This window comes from Odontesthes bonariensis, chromosome 12 (assembly GCF_027942865.1).
Source record: "Odontesthes bonariensis isolate fOdoBon6 chromosome 12, fOdoBon6.hap1, whole genome shotgun sequence".
NCBI lineage: Eukaryota > Metazoa > Chordata > Actinopteri > Atheriniformes > Atherinopsidae > Odontesthes > Odontesthes bonariensis.
In genome coordinates this window covers 6,836,536-6,860,513 of record NC_134517.1, presented here as the reverse complement: position 1 = coordinate 6,860,513, position 23,978 = coordinate 6,836,536, and the positions used below count along the sequence as shown (strand labels likewise).

General features: G+C 40.2%; 2 protein-coding genes across 3 annotated transcripts; both read right to left on the bottom strand.

Annotated features, from left to right (window-relative positions):
• Positions 1 to 5,891: 5,891 nt before the first annotated feature.
• cyp27a1.1 (cytochrome P450, family 27, subfamily A, polypeptide 1.1) lies at positions 5,892 to 16,142 on the bottom strand. The gene is made up of 9 exons (XM_075479007.1): positions 15,902 to 16,142; positions 15,187 to 15,368; positions 14,244 to 14,443; positions 13,847 to 14,044; positions 11,172 to 11,335; positions 10,748 to 10,914; positions 10,113 to 10,194; positions 9,655 to 9,855; positions 5,892 to 8,081 (listed from the first exon to the last, which is right to left on the bottom strand). Exons 1-9 carry the CDS (start codon positions 16,139 to 16,141, stop codon positions 7,950 to 7,952), a joined length of 1,566 nt encoding a protein of 521 aa, XP_075335122.1. The 5' UTR covers position 16,142; the 3' UTR covers positions 5,892 to 7,949.
• Positions 16,143 to 18,116: 1,974 nt separating this feature from the next.
• bcs1l (BCS1 ubiquinol-cytochrome c reductase complex chaperone) lies at positions 18,117 to 23,974 on the bottom strand. 2 transcript variants are annotated; one of them, XM_075479005.1, is made up of 7 exons: positions 23,267 to 23,974; positions 22,955 to 23,094; positions 22,643 to 22,837; positions 22,223 to 22,286; positions 21,922 to 22,094; positions 21,524 to 21,641; positions 18,117 to 18,423 (listed from the first exon to the last, which is right to left on the bottom strand). In XM_075479005.1, the coding sequence occupies exons 1-7, from the start codon at positions 23,584 to 23,586 to the stop codon at positions 18,171 to 18,173; spliced, it is 1,263 nt and encodes a 420-aa protein (XP_075335120.1). In that variant the 5' UTR covers positions 23,587 to 23,974; the 3' UTR covers positions 18,117 to 18,170. The 2 variants fall into 2 exon arrangements, with proteins under 2 accessions (XP_075335120.1, XP_075335121.1); XM_075479006.1 differs by having other exon boundaries at positions 22,955 to 23,131; positions 23,267 to 23,423.
• Positions 23,975 to 23,978: the final 4 nt, after the last annotated feature.

Below are 23,978 nucleotides of genomic sequence, written 5' to 3'. Positions count from 1 at the left end.
TGTGTTCTGTCCATAGTAAAGACTGTAGGACTGTCCCCTTGGGTCAAGGATTCAGGGATTCAGTAGTTGGATTTCGGAATAGTCGATAATGCAGGTTGTGCCAGGATAGTGTTCTTTGAAACAACAAGGCATTGTTTTCACTACCGTCTCCTTACACAGCCATGGGATGAAGCTCCTCATATGAGTCTCCATAAGGTCAGTCCGGTATGCAAATATACTGCTAACACTATTTTGACAAACATTGAACTTTACTGCTAGGTATTCATGTGGAAGGTTGAGTCTGAGTTTCATCAGTGTCATCAGAAGCTGATCAATGGGGTCAAGCTTCAAGCTGCCACTGTGAATAGGCAAAAGGTTTTCAGCCAGCAAGTGATTTGAACAAGTGCCTTCCTATGTCACATGTGTTTGGCCTCAGAGTGCTCCGACAGTAGCTGTGATCATCTTGTGTGAAGTCCTCCAACTGAATATGTGCATCTTCCAGTTTGGGTTCCTCAACTCTCCCATTTACAGGTAACAATGTGGCTGGCTGTAACATATAATTTGAGATTGAGAAAAGTCGAAGATATATGAGTGCATATGTAAAATCAGTTAAAGTTATTTGTCAAAACTCCAGACTTGTACAACTAATTTTGTGTCATGCTGAGTTTCTTTACCCTGGTGCTGAGAACAGATGACTTGCTCTACTTGTTCCAGAGGTTTCCCTGCTTCAACATGACTTATTTAGCTGAATGAATCTGAACATCAGCTTGGTATCAAACTCCACAGAATGACCCTTTCATTTAAATCAGGTTTAATGGAGCAAGGAAACTATCGTTAGCCAAATGGGCCACAATTTGTCTCTTGCCTATAACGTCTGGTGTATTTGAAACACCATTCAAGACACCACCAGGCCTCTAAAGGCCATTACAAGCAACATCAGGTGTTAAATAAGTACCACCTGGTGTTAGAAAAGTGTCACTCCACCAACCAATTTAAATGTTTTTCACTTAATGAGGCAATAACAAAGGCAGAACTTACCTTACTAATCAAGAACTGATTTTGGCTTTTTGGCGTTACAAAAAAGGACAGAAGATAGAAAATGTGGTATGGAATAAATTGTTGTAAATGGAACCCCTCAAAAGAGAACAGTAATTCCATTTAGGCTGAGTTATACTTCTTTTAACTGCCCTTACGCTTTCTTCTTGCGCGTATGTTAATGGCTCGAGACGTTTATACTTCATTTAGCTTTGTCGGCGCTTGCGTGTGCTGCATGGCGATTCACTGCCAGGAGAGTAGGTGGAGTAGCGGGTTTTTTCAATGACAAGCCTACTATGATGAAAGGAAATTCACCGCCAGGACCTCTTCGAGTGATTCATGCTTCTTCTTCTTGTAAATAGCCGGTATTTTGTCAGATCTTCAACACCTTGGGGGTCTAAACGACTACTTTCTCGCCTGAAAATGTTTCAGATGTTGCTAAAGTTATATAATTACAGAGTTTATAGCTTAAAGTGATACTCCGGAGTAGATTCAACCTGGGGTCATTTGAACCGTGATATCCAGCCAAGTAGCCCACCCGCAGTTTTTTCGATATTGGCTGAATATCAGCCGAGTTACAGAGTTATCCCGAATAGCTTCGTACAAGGGTTAATGGATCCTGGTCCGTATCTCCAAAATTACCACACTAAAATCACATGCTATGACACCAAACTTCTACAGTAGTACAAATATGGTCTGTACTCACCAAACGATGCATTTGGAAGTTTGAAAATAGTCCAGGAGTTTATTATTATCAACACAAGCCTGATAGCTTCTCTGCAGCTAAAGCTGCGTCGACGTCACTTCAGAGAGCTGGGAGCTTCAAAGTAAGATGAAGGTTGATCTACTACTGTAGACAACAAAGTATATGCTATATTCTACATGCTTTTTTTAATGAATTTTTATGTTGTAGAGTTGTGAAGTTATTTTATCAATGGAGAAACTGAGCAGCCTTGCTTTGTTGTCTACAGTAGTAGATCAACCCTCATCTTATTTTGAAGCTCCCAGCTCTCTGAAGTGACGTCCGACGCAGCTTTAGCTGCAGAGAAGCTATCAGGCTTGTGTTGATAATAATTAACTCCTGGACTATTTTCAAACTTCCAAATGCATCGTTTGGTGAGTACAGACCATATTTGTACTACTGTAGAAGTTTGGTGTCATGGCATGTGATTTTAGTGTGGTAATTTTGGAGATACGGACCGGGATCCATTAACCCTTGTACGAAGCTATTCGGGATAACTCAGTAACTCAGCTGATGTTCAGCCAATATCGAAAAAACTGCGGGTGGGCTACTTGGCTGTAGCCTGGCGACGCCATCCTACGTACTTCCGCCCAAAGATTTTGGCTCCGCACATAGTCTGGCCAAATCCCCCTACCTCGGTTCGCTCAGTGTTTTGCCAATCAGCAAACAGTTGCGAGTGGTGACGCAGAAATCACGCGCGGAGTCCATTGTAGTCCATATAATTGTAGTTCAACCGCAGCGGAAATAAACATGGCGACGGAAGAACGCTAGAAGCTATCCATGAAGTTGTCTCAACTCTGGAGATCATTACACAATTAAAACGAGAGCAAGAGGAATGCCTCGTCAATTTTGTTAGTGGCAAGGATGTCGAAGCTCTCCTTCCAACTGGCTTTGGGAAAAGTTTGATTTATCAAATGGTACCGGTATAATGAAAGCGGATGTGGGAAGCGTGATTCGCGAGCTAGAGCCTCGCGAGAGTAAGCATGAACCTCGGCGCATAACCAACGTCATTTCTAAACATTATGATTGGTTAAGGGAACTCTGTTACTCCAATGAATTTAAGTTGCTGGGTAAGGTCCCGCCCTCCATGGAAACGGATTCCTCTTGGGTTTTCCCAGACTGTTTGACAGAGTCAACAGTCGGCTTTCGCCCAGGCTAACTTGGCTGGATATCACGGTTCAAATGACCCCAGGTTGAATCTACTCCGGAGTATCACTTTAAGCGAAATCAGCTTTTCAGGCCGGCTGATTTCGGCTCGGGCAGGAGTGAAGTGCACTGTGTGTAAACGCTCTGCATGCTGTCTGATCGATGAGTATGTCGTTTTCAAGTAGTAGGCTTGCGTCTTTTCTTGCGTGAAGTTTAGAAAATTGAGGTGACACACGCAAGCTCACAATGGGGGGCTTGCAACCGCGCAAGGGCTTGCGTTTCTTCTTGCGTCTTGCTTTGCGTCTTGCGTTACCGACTATAAACCAGGCTTTAGTCTTTTCAACACATTATCTACTAAAGCTAGCTGGTTTTTACTCCTTTCAAATTTTTTTCATAGATGATGGGGTACTATGGACAGTATGAATATGTTACAGAAATGTATATAGTTGAGAAAACCAAAAGATATTCCTCACTTGGAAAAGAGTTCTGGAAAATAATCTGTTGATTTATGGAAAGCTGTTGAAGAAGGTAGAAATTATCCAAATATCAGGAGATCTGTTTGACTCAAAGCAAACATGGGCTGTCGCCAGTAGGTGTTGAATAGTACAAGGGGCTTTAGTGGAGTGGAATTTGGAGCACATTTTCCTTTACTGAAAACATTTTATATGGCTCAGCCTCAAAAACTGTGAGAAAAACTAAAAGGGATTCAAGCTTTAAGACGATGTTGAAATGAAGCAGTGAATCAACGACCTTTTCAGCCTTGCAAGCCTTAGGAGGAGAAATGCCACTAAGTATAAGAAGCTGCTAGATGAACGTCAAAGGTAAAAAAGGACAGCTCACAAAAATATAATGCAAGTGTGCTGGGGAAAACAGAATACACAAAAAGTCAGCTTTGTATGAACAGAAGATGCGGGTTCCTAATAACATGATCAGTCCAATGGTCTGATATTGGAGTTTGAACCATAGACGTATCTCTACAAACAAACATCTGTCAGATATTAAGATGGCACCGAAAGGGGGGAAATAGAGCTTTTAACAACTTTCTCTGTATATGTTGGAGAGTACAACTCAAAGTACACACAAGTAGGCTATTTAAAGATGGTTCAAAATATACAGAACATCAGTTAACATGAATGACTTTTTCAGTTCCGTACCGATAGGTTATTGAAATAAAGTTAACTCCAAATAATCTGGACTTTACACTGTAGAAATATTGGCCTGACTCTTCGCTCTTCATAGGGTAGAGAAGAATAGGCCAGGAGATACTCTATTATGCTCTGACTTTTTTCCAATTCTCAAGAGCTTAAGATCCTTTAACCTTTGCCAAGATATCCCCTATAAAGTATTACAAGTACATTCCAGACTCATTCAGCAAGGTTTGTCAGTTTAATTTGTGGGTTTCGGTGCATGCAGGTTGGCTGTAGGGGTAAAAGGGGCTTGGCAAATTAGAAAAAAAAGCTCTACATAGGGATACTGTAGATGTCAAGGCATTGATTTGAAGTTTTAGAATTTATTAAACAAACTAGTGTAATAGTTAGGATTTATTCTCTGATGCACACTACTGAGCAGAAGGTCCTAGTTGTCAACTGCAATTCAAAAAAAGAGGAAGAATTTATTTCTATTTAGATACATAGAGCTATAATAAAATGCAGCAACAATACATTTGGTTTCATTTGATGCAGTCAGATTAGGTTTTTAACATTTTTTTAACAAAGACTCACTTTTATTCTAAGTCAGTGGGGTTACATGGCAATGTAAAAATCAGATTAAGGGCTAAATTACAATAAGATTGAGTTATTAAGTTCATGTGTACACCTTAATTTGACAAGAAATTGAATCGGATCGGGTTACTCGCGATTACTTGCCGCCGCCGTCAGAAAGAGACAAACAACGCGATGGAGAATGTGCCATTGTGCATCGCGTTTGTGCAATAAGCATGCTCAACACAAGCGAAAATTTAGAGGGACGTACCTTGGGGCTCCGCAGGGTACTGTTTTGGCTCCTTTTCTTTTCACCCTGTACACATCAGACTTCAGGTACAACTTAGATTCCTGCCACATACAGAAGTATTCTGATGATACGACTGTTGTGTCGTGTGCGCGGTGGACAGAAGAAGGAGTACAGGGACCTTGTGGAGTCCTTCTACCTTCTACGGCGGGACCAAAAAGACCTGTTTGCTCCAGAACACCACCAAGACCAAAGAGCTGGTGGTGAACTTCAGGTGATCTAAAACTCCATGCCAGTCAGTCTGCATTGATGGAGGGGAGTTAGAGACTGTTCAGACCTGCAAATATCTGGGGGTGGTGCTGGATAATAAACTTGAGTGGTCTGCCAACATAGAAGCAGTGTACAGGAGGGGCCAGAGCCATCTCTTCTTCCTGAGACGGCTGACTTTTATGTCTGTCGTGATATGATATGCATCTTTTATCACACTATCATTGAGAGTGCACTGTTCTATGCTGTTGTTTGCTGGGGGAGTTGCACTACAGACAAAAACTGTAGGCGCCTGGACAAACTGGTGAAAAAGGCTGGTTCTGTTGTAGGCAGAAGGCTAGACCATCTCAGTGCTGTGGTGGAGCAATGGATGAGGAGGAACTTGTATTCTGTTTTGGAGAATAATAAACATCCTCTCCACAGCATCCTGGCAGGACAGAGGAGCAGCTGCAGTGAGAGGCTCATCTCTCTGCGCTGCGGGACTGAGAGGTTCAGGAGGTCCTTTGTTCTCACAGCCATAAGGCTTTTTAATAGTGACTGCTGAGTTCTCAAATTGATTGATTGATTTATTTATGTATTTTTCTATTTCTATTCTATTTTCTATTCTTCATTCTTCAAAGAAAACTTCTTGTCTCACTTCATTCTTTGCTCAATAGACAAGTCTGGCACTAGCAAACAATGTGCCTACCCCTGCTGAGTGACTTGAACACTCGATTAAAAAAAAAAACGGTATGGTATGAAATATTTTAAAGAGAAAAAAAACACATGGGTCAAGTGACTTCTTTGACTTTTATTTCATTAAAGACGGTATGAACCCCAGTTATAACAACTGCATTTAAGAAGCAAATACACATACATTTTTGCACAAAAGTTTATTTTTTATAATCATGTTATTTTAACAGGTGACTTTATCATCATTTGATATAAAAAAAAAGCAGTATCCACAAAAGATTGAGTATTTGGAAATCAAAGATGGGTAGAGGATCAACAGTTTGACAACAGATGCATTATAAAACCCTTAAATTTTTTATAAACAATGGGCCTCATGCAAGAACATTTTCGTATTTTTATTCTAAATTTCTCTCACTTTTTTTGTAAGAAGGTCTCACACGAACACGCCATGTCAGATTCAACAAACGCTCTTAGCTTCGGAAAAAGTGTGTAAACGACCTGCGTAAATGATGAATGCCACCCCTGCATATTTAAGTGCACGTGCACAAGGATAGTAAATTTGCATACTCCACGTGCAAAATAATACTATTTATGGCTATGCTTCCTCTCTCCTGTGCCAGGAAGTGTTGAGTCATGAGAATGGCATCAAGGTGCAAAAAGAACAATTTTACGGGCTCTCAGATTGAAGTTAGCTTTCAGAACTTAATTTTTTGCTGCTTCAGCAGTGGAACTTACAGGACCTGCTAAAGGGAAGAAATGGGAAGCAATTACGAGTGCTGTTAATTTCGTTTCACCTGTAGTTCGTAATGTCACTGAAATAAAGAATAAATGGTCCGATGTAAAAAAAAAACGTCTTGCCATGGTCAGGCGCTCAATGACTGCAACCAAAGCCTTGCAGAGCAGTTTCCCCCCGCTGTATCGAGACACATCCACCTGGCCTTCTTTATTTACTTCCCTCTATGCCTGCACTTTATCTCTACACTGTCACCTCTGACAGTCTGACTAGTGCTGCAAACTTTATTCTAATAACATCGGACTATTTTACGAAACTCCTACGACAGGTCTGGTCACTCGTAAATTCTGTTCATACATGAAAGAAAACTTAAATACGGAAAAATTGGTGAATTCGCAAATTCTCTTAAATCACTCGTACGCACGACTTAAGAACAAATCTGTTCGTACGAATGGTTTTTGCATGAGGCCTATTGTTCCTAAAAGGGAGATTGGACATGGTCGAGATATTTAATCATTCATTTCATTCATTCATTCAATATATTCATATTCAAGGTACATAGTATCAAGCATTTCAAGAAATCTTGAGAAATTTCAGTGTATAAAGGTTTCCTTTGTTCAGTGCCATATCCTTGTTGTTTCATGCCCCATTACATGTTAAGTTTTTTATTTTCTGAGATTTCTCAGCAGCAGTTTTGGTTTTTGACGAATGAAATTGATTTTTACTTCAACTTCCTGAGTCTCACCTGTCAGACTGCATTTGCCATTGTTGCATGATGGAAAGAGGCTTCTGTAATGCCAAAATTATGATTTCTTTTACAATACATATTTATATTACACATTCAGTGATTTGTTGTCATGTAAATTACACTATATAGTCTTTTTGTATTTTGCAAATTTGCATCAGCGAATTCTTTCTATTATTGAAATAGTTGAGAGATATTTGGTGAAGAGGAACAAATATGAATAGACCTTTGTTTGTTTTTTACACCTACAGAACAAACCAGAAAATCAGCTAAATACTGTCAAAAGTATCACTGTACTCTTTTTATGTTATTATTTCATGTATGAAGCCTACAAAAACTCAGATGGTACTTCACTCATCAAGTTTAACCTGAAAGACGAGGTATATTTACATATTTTTCATGTCTCATTCTTGGAATCTCAACCTCAGGTGCATGTCATATGATAATGGCAGAAACAGTTTCAGAGTACCCTAATGGAAAGTACTCTCTTGTCCTAATTACATGTAGCATTTTGGAAATAAAATATTGTACATGTAAGTTTAAACACGTGTATTCTATAGTTTCAGTTGCAATTATTTCAGACCCGCTTCAACTGTGTCATACATTTTTGTCAATATAAAAAGAACATTCTAACAGCTCTTTTGTTCACATGCAACTTATTCAAACTGATCTATAAAAGTGAATCAAGCAGCATTTACACATCCTCTGTCCACAAAGTGCAGGTTAAGTTGCTTGTCAGGAACCAGGACGGTACGGTTGATGCTTTTCAAGTCTCGTATTGTAGGGTCTGGTTTGATTTCAAATCGTCTGATTAGCTGAGGGGAAAAAATATATATAGAGTTAATGAGGTCACTTTTTAGAGCTGAGTGGATAAGACAACGACTCACTGACATCCAAAAAATTGTCTACCCAGAAAAAAATGGTTGTGTTCGTTTTCGTTAAGACGTTTTCCCTTGCTCAAGTATTCGCAGCAGCTGTGGTCACATGTCAAAACCTGCAACGGCAGTGTACCATTGCTGTAGTGATTTTGTGTCCTAAGAACAAATTCTGTTTAGCTACAAAGGTACACTGTGCAATATCTGCCCATAACCCAAGAGAGCTAGGTCAGCTAGCTGCGTGGTCAGACTAACCATCAGCTAAATCTAGTCGCACATAGTAGCACCTGCTGCGTCAACAAGCAAGATGAAGTTTATTTACAATCAAAACTTTCAAAAGTACGGAAGCCGAGAGCGGACGTGGTACATATAAACTTTTTTCTGATGTTTTTCTCAAGATAACGAGTTAATTTACCGATGGTTTTCGAGGCCACTTTTTCTCCCCAGTCTGCCCCTGTTTATATGTGTTTCTATGTATATCTGGCAAAGGTGTACCCATTTTTACCCTCCTTTCATTGAAAACTGAATAAAGTAGCCTATGAATCAAACATGGAATGTAGAGCATTTGTGTAACAATTCTGCTTGTGAGAATGCACAAAGCAAATCCCGGTGGTGTGACAAGCATTTCAAGAATGGAATCAGGTTTAACACACACCAATCATGCCGTTATTGTTTTCTCGAGATAACAAGTTATTTAGCTATTTAATCGATAACGGCACCTCTCGTGCATCATTCGGTAACCATGGAGACGGCCTGGTCCCCTCAGCTGGTCACTGAAGTTGACTATATCAGCAGGATCACTTAGGTGTAAACGCCTATTGAGCTGCAGTCGAGCCAGCCGTCTCCTCAAATGACGCGGGCTGATATGAAAGATATCTCTACAAGACAAACAAATTGCAATTTCAGCCTGTGTTAGACCTCGACAGAAGTAAAATCTGATGCGTTGATCTATGTCGGGTTCTCCAAAATCTGACATTTTCAGCTTGAGTCCGTTCTTGGAAAGGCTTTAAAAACACTGAGAAACTGATCATGAGCATTCAAGAAAAGATAGTCATCTCGTGATCTTGAAAACCATCAGTTAATTAACTCGTTATCTCGGGAAAACAGAGGAAAATTATGTCGTTATCACGAGAAAACGGATGGAATAAAATGTATGTATCTATGGCCGTTTAGGGCTTCCGTACAAAAGTATGTAACTTGAACATTTTCCTGCATATTTTAAATGTATATTGCATGTGTATAGTCTTGCACCACGACGACAATAAAAGTATAACCAATTAAAAAAAAAAAAAGATTTGCCTTAATGTTAGGTTATCAAATTTGCATCTGCTTTAGGGGCTGGTCTTGTGTGACCGTCTGATAATATGATATGATTGCATTAGCTTTTACCATTAAAGTATCTCACAATTATTTGATTCAGCTTTGAAAAATAGCCTTCCCTTTCATCTCAGCCCAATCCCACCTTCAGATCTTAAAATATTGTTCATCCACAGGGTTTTTTTTTCTTACATACCTGAAACAGAAGCAAATACATTTCAAGCTCAGCAATGCGGCGACCAACGCAGCCTCTCACTCCAAATCCAAACGGAATAGAACCAAATGGTTTTGGCTTCTCGCGGCCATCACGGAGCCATCTCTCAGGCTTAAATGTGAATGACTCTGGAAATGTGTCCTCATCATGACTCATGGCATAGTGACAGAACGTGAAAGCGGTCTGCAGAAACAACAGTTAAAACATGAAATTCTAATTTATCATAAAACCCTAATCAAATGCATTTTTGTTACCTTATCTATTAAAGTCTTTTTTTAATTTTCTGAAGAATATCCACCTCCTCCGAAGACTTTTAAGCCTAGTATTGGACATTAAAACTTGCATTTCTCTTTACATTATTATACAAGCGCACACAAAAAAAAATACAAAAAGCCTAATCATGAGTAGGAAAAAAGGAAAAATAATAAAATAAAACTCACTTTCTGTGGAAATTGATATCCACCAACAGAAATAGACGCTTCTGTTATGATCCTTGAATTCATAGGAACCACAGGGTACATTCTGTTAGATAAGAATTGAATCAAAGGAAAACACAACTTAATTCAATTTAACTTGGTTATTTTACACACATCGTAAATAGAGCAAGAAAAAAAATTCCCCTCTATATTCTGTTGTCATTATTCACCATGAAACACAGCCTCTTAAAGCTATGGTAGGTAATCCTAGAGAGCTAGCAAGAGAGCTAGCAAGATTCGAAAGTGTCCACTCCTCTAAGCTCCACCCCCCCCTCCCCATTCCGTCAGTGCTTCATCCAAAGCCGGTGGAACCGCATGCGCACATGGAGCAGGGAGCCGGCAGAGGGGGGCGTAGGCAGAAAGCAGAGGCATCTGATTGGTTTTTTGTAGGCGACCAATCCGAGATCAGCGGGACGCTGATCTCGGATTGGTCAGCTTTTTCTCAGTCCTGCAGCTGCCACAGAGGTCTGATTATTTTCGTCCCTTTTTCTAAATACATCTTGTATAGATTTCTCTCAGGATAGACGGACCATTTCACCCAGTATTACAAAATGTGTTTCTGAACAGGATTACCAACCATGTCTTTAAACCAGTCTTACCTGAGTGTTTCCTTGATAACAGCCCGTAAATACTGCATGCGAGTGATCTCCGCTGCATTGGGGATCCCATTCGCTGATACCAAAGTAGACACCTCTTCGTACAGTCTGTCCTGGACATGTGGATGCTTGGACAGCTCGTACAAAGCCCACGTAAGGGTGTTGGAGGTCTTTACAAGAAAGAAACAAAAACGTCAACCAGATGCGTGGATACCTAATATACCTTGTGTGTACATGCAGAAAAAAGGTTTCAGGTCTTATATTCACAAGTGAAATAATATGAGATGTATTCAGAAATCAAATCATATGGGGATGGTTGTGGTATATAGTGTTTACTATATATATCCTGTTGGTAAGAAAAAAATGTTTTGATAATAATTAGCATTATTATTATAGTTTCAATAATATGATAAGGTATTTGATTTACCGTGTCCACTCCAGCTAAGAGAAGCTCAGCAATGTTGGCATACACATCTTTAATGCTCATCTGTGTATTTGAGAGGAGGTATGTCAGGTATTCACCCTCCAGATCTTCTTTGTTGTTCACACACTGCTGAATAACCTCCATCTTCTTGTCAATCAACTTTTTAGCTAAAGTAAGAGCAGGAATAGAAGTGTTTGATTTCAGTAGCCTCTTAACAAAAATGTTCTCTGTGTCTGACTAATTCTGCACACTACTGTAGCTTAAACCTGGACCTTATTTCTGGAGTAAAATACATTCATCGACTCACCGATAACAGTTTGGTGAAAGTCGGCATCCTTCTGAAGATATTTAGATTACTCGAGATCCGTGTATATCCCTATAACGGGTGTGAACAGGGCATAGACAATACAGCCTCTAAATAAGGCATTATCTGTCTTTATTTCACCAATACTTTAAGCCGAATTAATGAATGAACGCGTAATATTGCACTGTTAGCTCATACTCTAAGGCATATTTTGTCAGGTTGCAAAGTTAGTCTGTCACAAGGCCGGTATACATGGCGACATAACCAAGTATTAAGAAGCTTAGATGCAGGTATTGAAGATAAACGAAGGCAAGTAAACTTACTAGGGTCTAGGCTGAAGAGAGTGGCAATTCAGTTTGTTCAAGAGGGGGAGAAAGTATGAGACAATAATGATGAAAGGCAGCTTAGAGGATTGCTTGTGATTGGGAGATGCAGGTAGATTTATGAAATAAGCTGTTCCACAGGAAACAGCCTCTACAAATCTAAGGCCTGATATAGTCTTGTAGTCAAGGACTAGAATGAGAGTCTATTTCATAGAGATGCCTGTTCCTTGGGAGGAATTAGTAGCAGAAGCATATGAAATGAAAAACCTTAGGTATATGGAGTTGGGGACAGAAGCAAAGCAGTGAGGATGGAAAATTAGGATATGTCCAGTGAAAGTAGGATGTAGAGGATTTGTTGCAAAGTCTACTGTCTCATTGTTGAGGGAGCTGGGTGTAAGGGGACAGAGTGTGAGGAAAATAGTGAAGGAAGTGTCAGATGAGGCAGTAAAGTCCAGTCAGTGGATTTGGATTAGAAGAAGCAATAGTAGCTGGGGGCCCAATAAGAGGAGCACTTAGGGTCTTAGGGTAAACAGACTCTTGGAAGAAGCAAGGAAGAAATCCAGGATATTTAAGTGGAGGGTGTGACCCATGTGAGCTTTTTGAAACCAGGCAACCATTTTAAGTGAGTTGGCCTGTATGGCCTTGTTTTTGCTGGCATTTTTAGTGATTGTAGGACTGTTTAGGACTGTTTGTCTGCTGAATCTGCTAGTGTGTCTTGTCCTGCCTCCACCTCTGGCACCCTCTATACTTTCATTACCCCCTACTTGAAACAGGATTTAAATCCCATTACTACTTATCTTTACCTCTTCTATTTCTACCCCATACCCGAACCAGGGTTTGTATCCCCACCCCGCTATGACTCGTGTGCAGTTAGTGAGAGGCTGAGGTAGCTTGTGGTTGTGGAAAAAAAAGAAAGATGGTTGTTATGTTTTGAGGAGCAGTTATGGCTGGCATTAGGGGAGTGACTCTTGGACGCCAGTGATCATTAGCCGCTTTCGGACAGAGCCGTTCTAAGAACGCAGTTATCAGAACTGTCCTACTCGAATTTCGTTCTGATAACTGTCCTTCCCCAGCGGAACTGTTTCAGTCTGCATTCGCACATGAGTCGGGACCAGGTCGGGACTGATGCGCCGCGCGCAGCCGTGACGTGTTACGTTAGCCGTTTAGCGCCACATTCAACAACAAAACAAAACAAAACAAAACCCGGTAAAATTAAGGAGAAGAAAAAACACCACAAAGAAGCCAATATGGAGAGCGGGGAGGCCACTGTGTTCATGGTCTGCATGATGGTGATATTAATCATGGACGATCACATCAGGCGTCTAATATCGAGGCTGGAAGAGCCCACAGAGAGAGTCAGGATCGAGCGCAGGCGATACTTTTTCGTTTCATGAAGGAAGAAAGGAGAGCAGAGCGCTGCAGACAAAGGAGACCACGTGTAAGTTTAACTTATTAAACACCCGCCAGTTGTGTCTGTGTGGTATGATGAAACATTTCAGCCGGGATAGCATGACATGGGGCGTAGCTACCGACCACCACACACCTACGTCAGATGCGTTCTATAGAACCATGAAAAGACCCGACCTCGGAGAAGGAGCTGAAATGGTTATAGGAACTAAGGCAGATAGCCCCGAATATGAGACAATAATGATGAAAGGCAGCTTAGAGATTAGTTTGCGTGTACAAAAACAGACTGATGCTATATGCATAGTCTTTTCGTGCAGACAAAGAAGCTTTACCTACAAGCATTCCTCACAACAGGGCATGTAATTACAGAAAACACTTCAACTTTAACACAGTGAGATATCAACTTCCCACTCTCTACAAAGGTTTTATATCTTCCACCCTGTCAAATTTTTACAAAAAATCACCAGGTTTTAGGAGGCTATTCTGAAACAATGAATAGGTTTTAGAACATTATGTTAAAAGTTTTAATGAGTTAAAGTAGAGTTCATTGTTTCCTCATTCTATAACTAACTTTAAATGATAATGTTCTTGCAAAAAATACATGATACAGAAAGTCGAATCAATGTGCGGTTAATTCTGCTCACCAAAGCTGAAAATGCCCTCCCAGCCAGCAATGTAGCGCCCCCAGTAAGGCAGTAGATTACGGCTCCATTTTGGAATAATCACCACTGCCATGCTGTTAGAGAACATCTGGGCTATGGCATTGATGAAGTCTTGTGTACCACCAGGAATTTGCTTTTCCAGACACCCAAGCCTTGTCTCAAACAATATGGAGGCAATACCTGTATGACAAAATAGAAGATTAGAAAATATCAAATCTATCGAGAACCAGGAAGCCAAAGTTTTTACTATTAAGATGTAATGTTTAGAAATCTATTTTTAATGACTTGGAAGGTTTGAATAAACATGCACATTGCACTTGCTCCATTATTCAGTACATACAGTGAAAGTGCAGTTTTAACTTTCGGATCTACCACATACCCTCTAGTGAAAATAGATAAAGCTCATTTGCAATGTTCGTCACAAGATCTCCAGTCGAGCTGCACTGGCGCAGATAGCAGATCCTTTTGGTGAAGTCTGTAACCACCTCATTGATAATACCAGTGTACTGGGCAGAGTCCTTGGGATGCAACATGCGCTTGTTAAGCACCACCCTCAGATTGTACCATCGCTCCCCCTCCCTAAGAGCAGAAAACCATGTTGAACTGTGATGAGCAAAACTGCTTTTAAAGTTTCCAGTTATGTGAGCAAATGTTTCATGTAAATGTCATAACTGATAACTTCTTACAATTCAAAGCTAAACTCCAGAGATTATGTCATCCTGTCGAGAATGAAAGACCTTACAACAGGATAAAAGATACTGTATTGGTAATTGGTTCATTGGTTGAAATAAATTAAACCTGGCCTTTTACATAACGGAGTTAACACAGTTAATGCCACTAATCAGCTTTAGTGGCATTCCAGACCTAGAAATGGAAATCCACAATATTTTTTCCTCAATTTACAACATAGCACTTATTTTTAAATGTCTCTGAATCCATAAACATTTCCTCTTAAACTTTATTTGAAAAAAGATAGACTTATGATTTTGTTTCAGACTTTGCTACAACTACACACATAAACTTACAGTGCATAGGCCCTGTCAGTTGGATTCAGCCTAATCATTTAGTTAAAATGCTTTAATGTATTTAATGTATGTGCTTCTTTAACCCAACCCAACAGGCAAAGATGACATCAACATCCCAGCCTGGGAGAAATATCTTTCTAATCAACCAAAAAATCTGAATCATTCTGTTTCACTGACATAACAAAACTTTTTGTATGGAAAGCCCTTACGTAACAAGAGTTATTTTAGACCTTGAATAGTGGCTACATTGACATGGAAACAAAGTTGTGTATGTTGCATAGTATTTGGTTGTCTTACTCTGTAAAAGGCCCATAGCCGAACCCTCTCATGTCACGGTATTCTGTCCAAAGTGACATGTCTCCTCTGGAGGGAAACTTCTCATCCTTCCTCATTAGTTCCTCCAATAGCTCAGGGGTGTTAACGGACACGGACTTAAGTCCGTTTTTATATATGGGCCCATATAGCTGCTTCTCATAGATCTGATGGTTTAGCAGAAATATCAGAACCCGTGAGGTAAGAAGCAGAAATAGCTTGAACTGCTGCCTGTAACCATAATATCACCTCAGTTGTATCATTAATCTAAAAGGATGTGCTCTTTGTAAAAACAAAATAAAAAAAGGAAAAAGAAAAACATTGTACACGATACGATAATGAGCAAATATCAATTCACAAGAACTGTCACTTACAAGGTAAAAAATTCCTCGGTGACGAGTTAGTGCTACCTGACAAACATTTTTATTTAATCATGCATTGGAAATGCGGTCATAACAAGCATCCATGCCCCTTAAAATTAAATATGCTATCAAACCCCCTACATGGTTTTATGTACTATGCATGTTTGAGACAACCTACAATGTCACAATTGTAGATTTCTGGAATAAACGTATAGAAAAACAGACAATTAACAATGCAGATTTTAACAGACTTGTGTCACTGTGTCATAGACTTGCTAAACATGGATATCTGTGGCATCAAGAGATCGGGTAGGTCAATGCACTTTAGTGTGGCGTACCTGTAGCTCATGAAAACGATCGTAGAAACCTTGAAACACTAGTCTGTAAAGCAGCTCCAAGAAACTGACATGTGGGATGTCTTCCACTGAGCGAGGCTTCTCCTGGCAGGCAGAGAGGGCCCCCGGGGCAGAAGAGATCTTTCCTACACCCCTGGCATAAACCCGGGCACCTGAAATAGGGCATGGCAGCAGCCAGGTACCACTCCTACGCAATTCTCTCCAGGAAAGCCACGCAGCCATTACAAGGGCAGAATACAAAATGCACAGGGCTCCTGTTACATACAGGAAACCAGCTGAGTGGGGAGGGGCCATGTGTCACTGATTACCTAACCCTTCCAGCCCCCTAAAGATTTATCAAGACTAATTTCCAAAAAAGGGTGAGCTTTGTGGTTGCTATTATTCATGAAGCTGAACCTTTGTATAACACCAATGTTTTTATAATAATTTAGGAGTAGACTTTAAATTTCGACACCTTTTCTGTATAAATGGTAGAAAATGGAAATTCCTGCCTGAATTCTTGTAGAATGTCCTCACAATTATCAAACGAACCTAAAACAATGGAGCCTTTGGATGTCTCTTTATTCTTGCATGATCTACCAGTTGAAAGCATGTAAAAAACATGTTTTTCTTGCCTCTCTGTTTATTACATAATCTTTTCGGCTGGACATAGATTACAAAATGCCAGATATTGTGATGCCACTAATCAGCAAACAAGGTCCTGAAACTGGATGATAATCTCAAATTGCATTAAAACCTCCTACAAACCTTTAGAAGGTCTGGTTCTGGTTGAGTTTTCTGCCTTGAGTTTAAGTAACTAGTACAAGACCATCTATGTGTGTTGTGTGTTGCATGTTCATGCGCACACACATACACATTCATTAGCCCAGTAGCATGCTCCCTAAGCAGTTGTTGTCTTGTCCTGTGGTTTAAGGTAATCTGTATCCACAGTTATATTACATGTGATTGCTGCTGCTTGTGCTTTTTTTTTGTTTTGTTTGTTTGTTTGTGAGTTTGTTCTCTGCTTGTCTGCCCACAGGTGCTCCTGGTGGCTGGATTCCCCACAAAAGCCGTGCATTGTCTTCAGTTTTGTTTTTACAGGTGTAGCAGCTGGTTGTCTGATTTTTCATTGTTTCTATGTTTGTCTCTTCATATTTCTGTTCCTTTTTTTCCCCCTCTCTCTCTGCCCCCCCCCCCCCCCCCGGTCCGGTTCGGCACTATCACATGTTAAGTATTGTAACAAAAATAAATAAATAAATAAATAAGGAGTTGATGGGCATCAAGGGGACCTTTACATTCATAAAGCTTCCCTTGGCATTGCAAATGTGTTTGGCATAAACGGTATTCCGATTACAATTCTGCTGCCATAATGCTGGACAGGACAAGGGGTTATTAAAAAAAAAAAAAAAGTAACTAGTACAATTACCAACTAGAAATGCACTCAGAGAGTGCAGACCTCCGCCAAGGAAGCTTTGTTTTATGAGCGCATTTTTTTTTTTATCCACCCATATATTGTAGTGAATGGTCTGAAACGATTAACGTCGTAATCCACCACGTCCGAGAGAAAGCGATGCGTCTGCTTAAAGTTGTGCATAGATTCAGCTGGCTCGTGTTCCGATTGAAAACGTTTACAAAGTTAAGATGCTATCTTTCAAATGCGACTTCTCAGAAACGGCAAAGACGGCTTCCATTTGTGTTTACCTTCCCCCCTGCGCAGTGTAAGCTTTCCCCCTGCGCACCCCCTCCTACCCCTCCCTCAACGACAACGAAACAACCAAGCCCCGCCACCTTGTGGCAGGTCGCAAGATTGCAGCACGAACAGACAAACATCCAGACAAACCAACCAACAGACTCGGGCGATCACATAACCTCCTTGGCGGAGGTAATAAGAGCAGTCTGAGACCATATGCCTTCATTTTGATGCAAATATAATACTTTATATGTAATCCTGCTAAAAACTGAAAATAAATAAATAAATTAATCAACAAATTTGTTGCTTCTTACCTTCACAGGTACCAGGCAGATCACACAATACAAACAGTTAATATTCTGGCATGCTGAGGCATCATGGAAAGAGTTGTGGGGTCACATTTACTAATGGGCTAACAACTGATTCCTTGTCACTGAATTTGAAAATCTGTTGTCAGGATTTAATGAAGAGTTGCACAGTTGAATTATCACCTGAAAAGTGTGAAACAAAAAAAAAGAAAAACTCAAGTCATTCACACTTGTTTTTATTCACTAATCAGTCTCTGAATACTTTCCAGACTTGTCATCCTTTAAGCTGGGCCACATTGTCTATAGCTCCTGCAGGATCAATTTTGTGCAGCAGAAGGTGTCCTTGCACTTGAGCAGCGCTGATTTCAGCATGGGCGGCTGAGGCACACTCTGCAAATTTCTCTCCTTCAGATGCAGGCTCATCTGGGTAGAAGCGACGGAACATCTGGATGAGCTGCCAGTGGGTGCAATACCCAATGTACTGCTTCAGATCAACACGGCCAGGTCGGATGAGCGCTGCGTCTAACCTGTGTGTAGGCACGACAGGAAAAAGTAGCATTTAATGAAGCAGAAGTTACTCCTTTGTGAAAACTTATAGTGACTAGATATTTACATAAATCTCTATAGTAGTGTGGTTTTACTGTGTTTTAAATTTTTTTTTTTTTTAATTTATATATATGCACAAGTGAAAAAAATCTTAGTCATGTAAAGGTAGCAGAAAGTGATGAAAAACACTGCATGAACAGAACGTTTGACCAGTCACTATTTGGATTTTCCTTCTCTTTAGCAGCAAAATGCTTCTTAATGTCCACTAGCTCCTTTGTGTGCAGTTTGCCGCTGGGCAGGTAGTGTACATAAGGGTGGCATTTGCTGGCTGGAATACCAAATCAAAGCCCCTAAGTAGACAAAAACTATGCTATGTTTTACTCCTCAAAACTCTAAATAACAACAATCAACTTATGACAGTACCACTCAACTCTCTGCAAAGACTTTAAGCAAGGTTTTTTTCTTTGGACCGTTATAAGGGATGCCAAGTAAACTGCAGAATTTCAATGGCTATTTCACTTCATCAGTCATAGGCAGCATTCTTTGCGATTGACTAAGTCTACACAGAAGAAGACAGGCATTCCGTTAATTTCTACTTAGACTCTTGCTGGCTATAGAGGCAAGGCTCATGATGCCATCAGACATGTGACTGTACTTAGGTCACATCCACTTTTTGCCATTCACTGGCTTAATGTCTGCAGACTAAGTTATTTAGCATCTCCCTTTTATAGTGTGAGAAACTACATCAACATTTCTGCATTTGATGTAACGAGGTTACTTTTGGTTTGCATTCTGGATGACAGTTAGATGTTAGCTCGTCCGTACAACCTTAGGGGATAAATAAGTCTATTAAGCAAGTGAAATCTGTACAGAAAATAACTTAATGTTTAAATTTAGCTCAAAGTAAGCTTAAAGGCGGGGTAGGGGATCTTTTTCTGGAACATTCTTTTACATATTGCTTGAAATACTCTTCACACCCCCATTGCAACCAATTAATTAAAAGTTTTGACACAAATATGAAAAGTTTTAGTGGCCTCTAGAACGTACAATCTAGGAAAAACAGTATCCAATCATTGTGAACGGACCGTTCACAATGATTGGATACTGATGCCGTCTATCAAACTGCAATGCTCCTCCCTCCCCCTCCTTCTCCCTGTGCGCGTACCCTGCTCCGTGAACGTCCAGAAGCTTGGCAGGAAGCTAAACTAGAGCCAGCTTGGCTAGCACCTAGCATTATTAAACGTATAGTTAGCATAAACTAAATACTAAATACGGCAGCGATCGATGCTTGCTGTCAGAACAGCGCTCGTGCACCTTCGTGCTCGTGCGCGTTCATGTACTCTAGAGGCGTGCCTTCGGGGGAAAAGTGAAGAAAAGGGTTGGGACTTTTTACCGGTGTATTTTCAAAATGCAGCTTCGCTGGACTCAAAAATCCAGGATCTCCTACCCTACCTTTAATATTTACATTCTGATGAAGGGTTAAAAGTCACGAGTCAAAAGTTTTCAAATTTTTTTTAAATTGTAAAATTATATGGTGGTTTAAGCGGGCTGCGTTGCCCGCTTTAACAGTGCCTCCTTTAGGAAACACCATTAAGCCTTAATTAATACTTAATAAAAAATAATTAATACTACAAAAACGCAAAATTAATAAAAATACTTAATACTGTGCAGTATTCGCTGTATGTTATTTGAAAATATTTATTGTTATTGTTATCATATTGTTATAAGCTACTATGCGAGTGCGAGCCACCAATTAAAGCTTCAGGAGCCGCATGTGGCTCGCGAGCCGCGCAATGAGTATCTCTGCTCTACACCAAACTCTGATGAGACAGAGGAGCATGTTCGCTGCTGTCCCTGAGCTGCTCCACAAACAGACTCAAAAACTCTTTTGTCCCCCTGGCCATAACATGTACGGATGCATATTCACATAGGCTGTTTGCATATGAGCACATTGCACATTTATATATATATATTTTTTTATATACTTATATCCTACTGCATGTTGTTACTAACTGAGTTTTGATTGTTGTTGATAATAACCTGCCTTAACCTGGCAATAAACTAATACTTGGAATTTCCCTTGGGATTAATAAAGAATCTATCTATCATCGTCGTTAAGATTAGCAGTTAAAAGATATGTTCTTGACTCAGGTGAGAACAACCTCCTCATTTTTATCTCCCCCCCAAACTCAAGTTCAAATCGTGAATTTGATGTACCTCAGAAGTGAGACACTGAAACTATTTTGCTTTCTTGCTTTGCTATTATAACAGCAAATTATCATCAGCAATTAAGACATTACCTAATAATGATCTACTAGTACTTTATTTAAATGTATTATATCTCAATTAGGAAATCTAAATTGTAATAGGAATTCTCTCCTATTCAAAAGTTGGAACTTCCAATTTACCATTTGTCATTAATGCATGGTCAATAAAAAGCCATTCCGCCATAAGAAAAATAAACAGTGAAAAATAGAGCACATAGGGAAATACACTTCTTAACATTAGTCTCTAAAGACTTAAACACTGAGGAATGGAGTGACAGTGAAGCCCAGGATTTATGGAGATGATGAAGGAATTGTAACGTGATTTTTAAGTGGTGTTAACCCGCCTTCTTGCTGTTAAAGTTACTTCAGTATTCCTAATAGTGATGCAGTTTTAACAACTCCGGCCAGTGCAACCCAGGACTTCTGAGGAGATTGTGCCTAAAAGAGAGATCAGTTACAAGCCTCTCTGTCTGAACTGCAAACAAGGGAAATGTAAGAATTTACTTTGTGTGCTTGTGTTAGCTCTTAAGCTAGACACTGTATGCTCTCTCATAAATAAATCATGTACTTCAAGGGTTACTGAATGCCATTTCTGTCCTAATTAACATTTACATGACAACTCAAAGCTATAACATATCTCTAATAAGGCAAAACTCATGATTGAAAAGGGTGCTATTGCACTGTCTCTCTGTGGCATTTTGAGACACATCACAGAAATTCCATCAAGACCTCAGGAAATTGCGTCAACTTATGACAAAGGGTCAGAATGTGTCTACTTTAAATTGTGTGCTTATAAAATTTCCTCCAAGAATACCTCTCTATGTAGTTGGTGGTCATAAAAACAATTCTGGCCTCAGATGAAGCCACTCCATCAAGCGAATTAAGCAGCCCACTGAAGGTCAGTCGTCCCATTCCCTGGTAGGCCAGAGGGTCTGAGAATCAGAACAAAAAAACACTTCATGATTTGAAAGTGACTTCAATTTTCATTGATTTTTCAAAATGAAATAAAACAACAGAGTTTGTCTGGGGAATTACAACTTTACAGGTTAGCTCAATAGCACATGACAACCTCTGCAAAACCTTTTTTTGTTGTAATTATGCATAACTAAAACTAAGTGATGCCTTAAAACAGAAAAAAAGGGAACTTCCACTGATAGATGCAAAGTGACTATCAACATAACCTTATAACTGCTAATCCTTCCTGCCACTCACTTTCAGTGGGAAGCAGCTCTCGGTTCACGAAGGCAGCATCTACATCCTCCAATAGAATGATGCTTTGCTGTGGCGCCACGCTGAGGAGGTGGTTCAGACGGTCGTCTGAAAGCGTTCGGTCACTCAGACTCATCAGACAGATGCTGTAGCCGAGCTCACCTGCCAATGCCGTGCTGAAACACAAACCAATCATAAAAAATAAAAATAAAACAGAAGATGGAAAAAAAGACAGTTACACACAAGTATGTGACCTGTACACAGAGTAGGAACAGTGACACATCTAGACTGATATCACACTCACATAAAGCTGCTCTTTCCACATCCTGGGGGTCCATATAGCAGATATCCTCTTCTGTAGGGAATGCCTGCAAATACAATCATTTTTAAACAGATGGCAATCCTAGATTAACTAAAAATCACATACAAAGCAAGACATTTAACAAAAACATTTAAATATTAAAAAAGCAAGCTATTATTTTACGTGTTTAGCCTACTAGCATCAAATCACAAATGTTACAATCAGTGGCAACATTATCCAAAAATACTATAATTTCCTACATGAATGATTTTTACTTTCCTTATTTGAAACCTATATAACTGTCCACTGACATTACCACTAGGTCTTATAGTTTACAAGAGCCTTAAACTCTGATATAGACTTGAATCATCAGATAAGAAGAAAATTCAGGTCTAACATCTGACGTGATTTTTTTTTTTTTACCTCTATCTGTGTACCATTTGGGGTTTCCAATGAAGTCCTTCACGTCATCTACAATCCTTTCAGTCAGGCCAGCCTCCAGTACTACAGAGGTAAGAGGTCTGCGACGTCGTGGAAACCCAAAGGGCCTCCACTCTCCACCCATGGCGGTGTACATCACTGTCCTTCCGTCCTCCTGCTTCAGGGCAAGTTCCCTTGCTGCAAAACACGATTGACCCCTGCACTGAATGGCCAATGTGCAGTGAAATGCAGTGCAAATATCATATGAAGAGTGAAGAGTGAAACTTGAAACTGTCAGCTATGTATAAAATGTACCTTCTTGTAAGATATTAAAGAATATTTGTCTGTCTCTGCCCAAGGCTGTGAAAGTGACAGACTCCCACGGAGTTCCAGTATTAAGATCCACCATCTGCTTCTCTCTGGTTCGCTCAACCCTAATCCATCTCCTCCCATACCTACAGACCACAATGGATGACAGCGTAACGGGTTGCGCTGTTAACACAGAAACTGTCAATCAGATTAATACAAACATGCATAGTACATAACTTGATCATTTTGAACTAAGTTTGTGCATGTAAAGTATATCGGTGCCACACTTAAAAGAAAGACATAGAGCATTCTTCTGACCAGATGATGTGGTTTCCAGGGCTCGGGTGAAAGTCAAACTGCGTGTAAACGCGTCCACTCTCATGTGCCAGGTAGGAGGTCTCCACGCTGAGATGCTGAGTGTGCTTAGCGTGCTTGGTGATCCAGCTTAGCAACCAGTGATAGCTCTTATCCCTGCTGGGAACCTCCAGGGTGATCATGTAGTTCCTGCGGAAGAAGATCATCCCCACTTGTGCACTTTTTCTGGCCACTGCCAATGCCGTACCAACACCAACCAAACCAAAACCAGCACCGAAATAGGGATTGTCCTTCAGGCTGTCCAGTATGTCTGACAGGGGCATGATGATGACTTTTGTAGTCCTTCTTTGAAGTCAAGATGATATTTAGTGGTCGTTACACTTCCTGGGAGAAAAAAAACGTCATTTGTCAACCCCAGTTCGTTTCTAGATAAAGGATAATGTTCACCCTTGTTATCTTGAGATTTACTGGCAAGCTGCGAATCATATAACCAAACGACAACTGTGACGAGCTATCAATGATCCCATCTTTAATGTGACATAATGTTTATTCCACCTAATTACTTTCTCTGTCTTCATCTCACACGATTACCGCTGGTCACTTCACACTCGCCTGAATACGAATATCACGCTTGTGAAGCCTAAACTCTCCATGCATGCAACGTGTGGACGCAATATTGTGGCGGAATTGGCAGCAGCGACCTCTACTACACTTC

Coding starts and splice junctions, on each gene's coding strand:
- cyp27a1.1 (XM_075479007.1), bottom strand. CDS start 16,141: ATGGCTGCGTGGCTTTCCTGGAGAGAATTGCGTAGGAGTGGTACCTGG. Junction 11,336..13,846: donor GGAGGGCATTTTCAGCTTTG/GTGAGCAGAATT, acceptor CTCTTACTTTAG/CTAAAAAGTTGATTGACAAG. Junction 9,856..10,112: donor GATATCAATTTCCACAGAAA/GTGAGTTTTATT, acceptor TTGTTTCTGCAG/ACCGCTTTCACGTTCTGTCA.
- bcs1l (XM_075479005.1), bottom strand. CDS start 23,586: ATGCCCCTGTCAGACATACTGGACAGCCTGAAGGACAATCCCTATTTC. Junction 23,095..23,266: donor CCTGGAAACCACATCATCTG/GTCAGAAGAATG, acceptor TGTGGTCTGTAG/GTATGGGAGGAGATGGATTA. Junction 22,287..22,642: donor CAAATGGTACACAGATAGAG/GTAAAAAAAAAA, acceptor TTGTATTTGCAG/GCATTCCCTACAGAAGAGGA.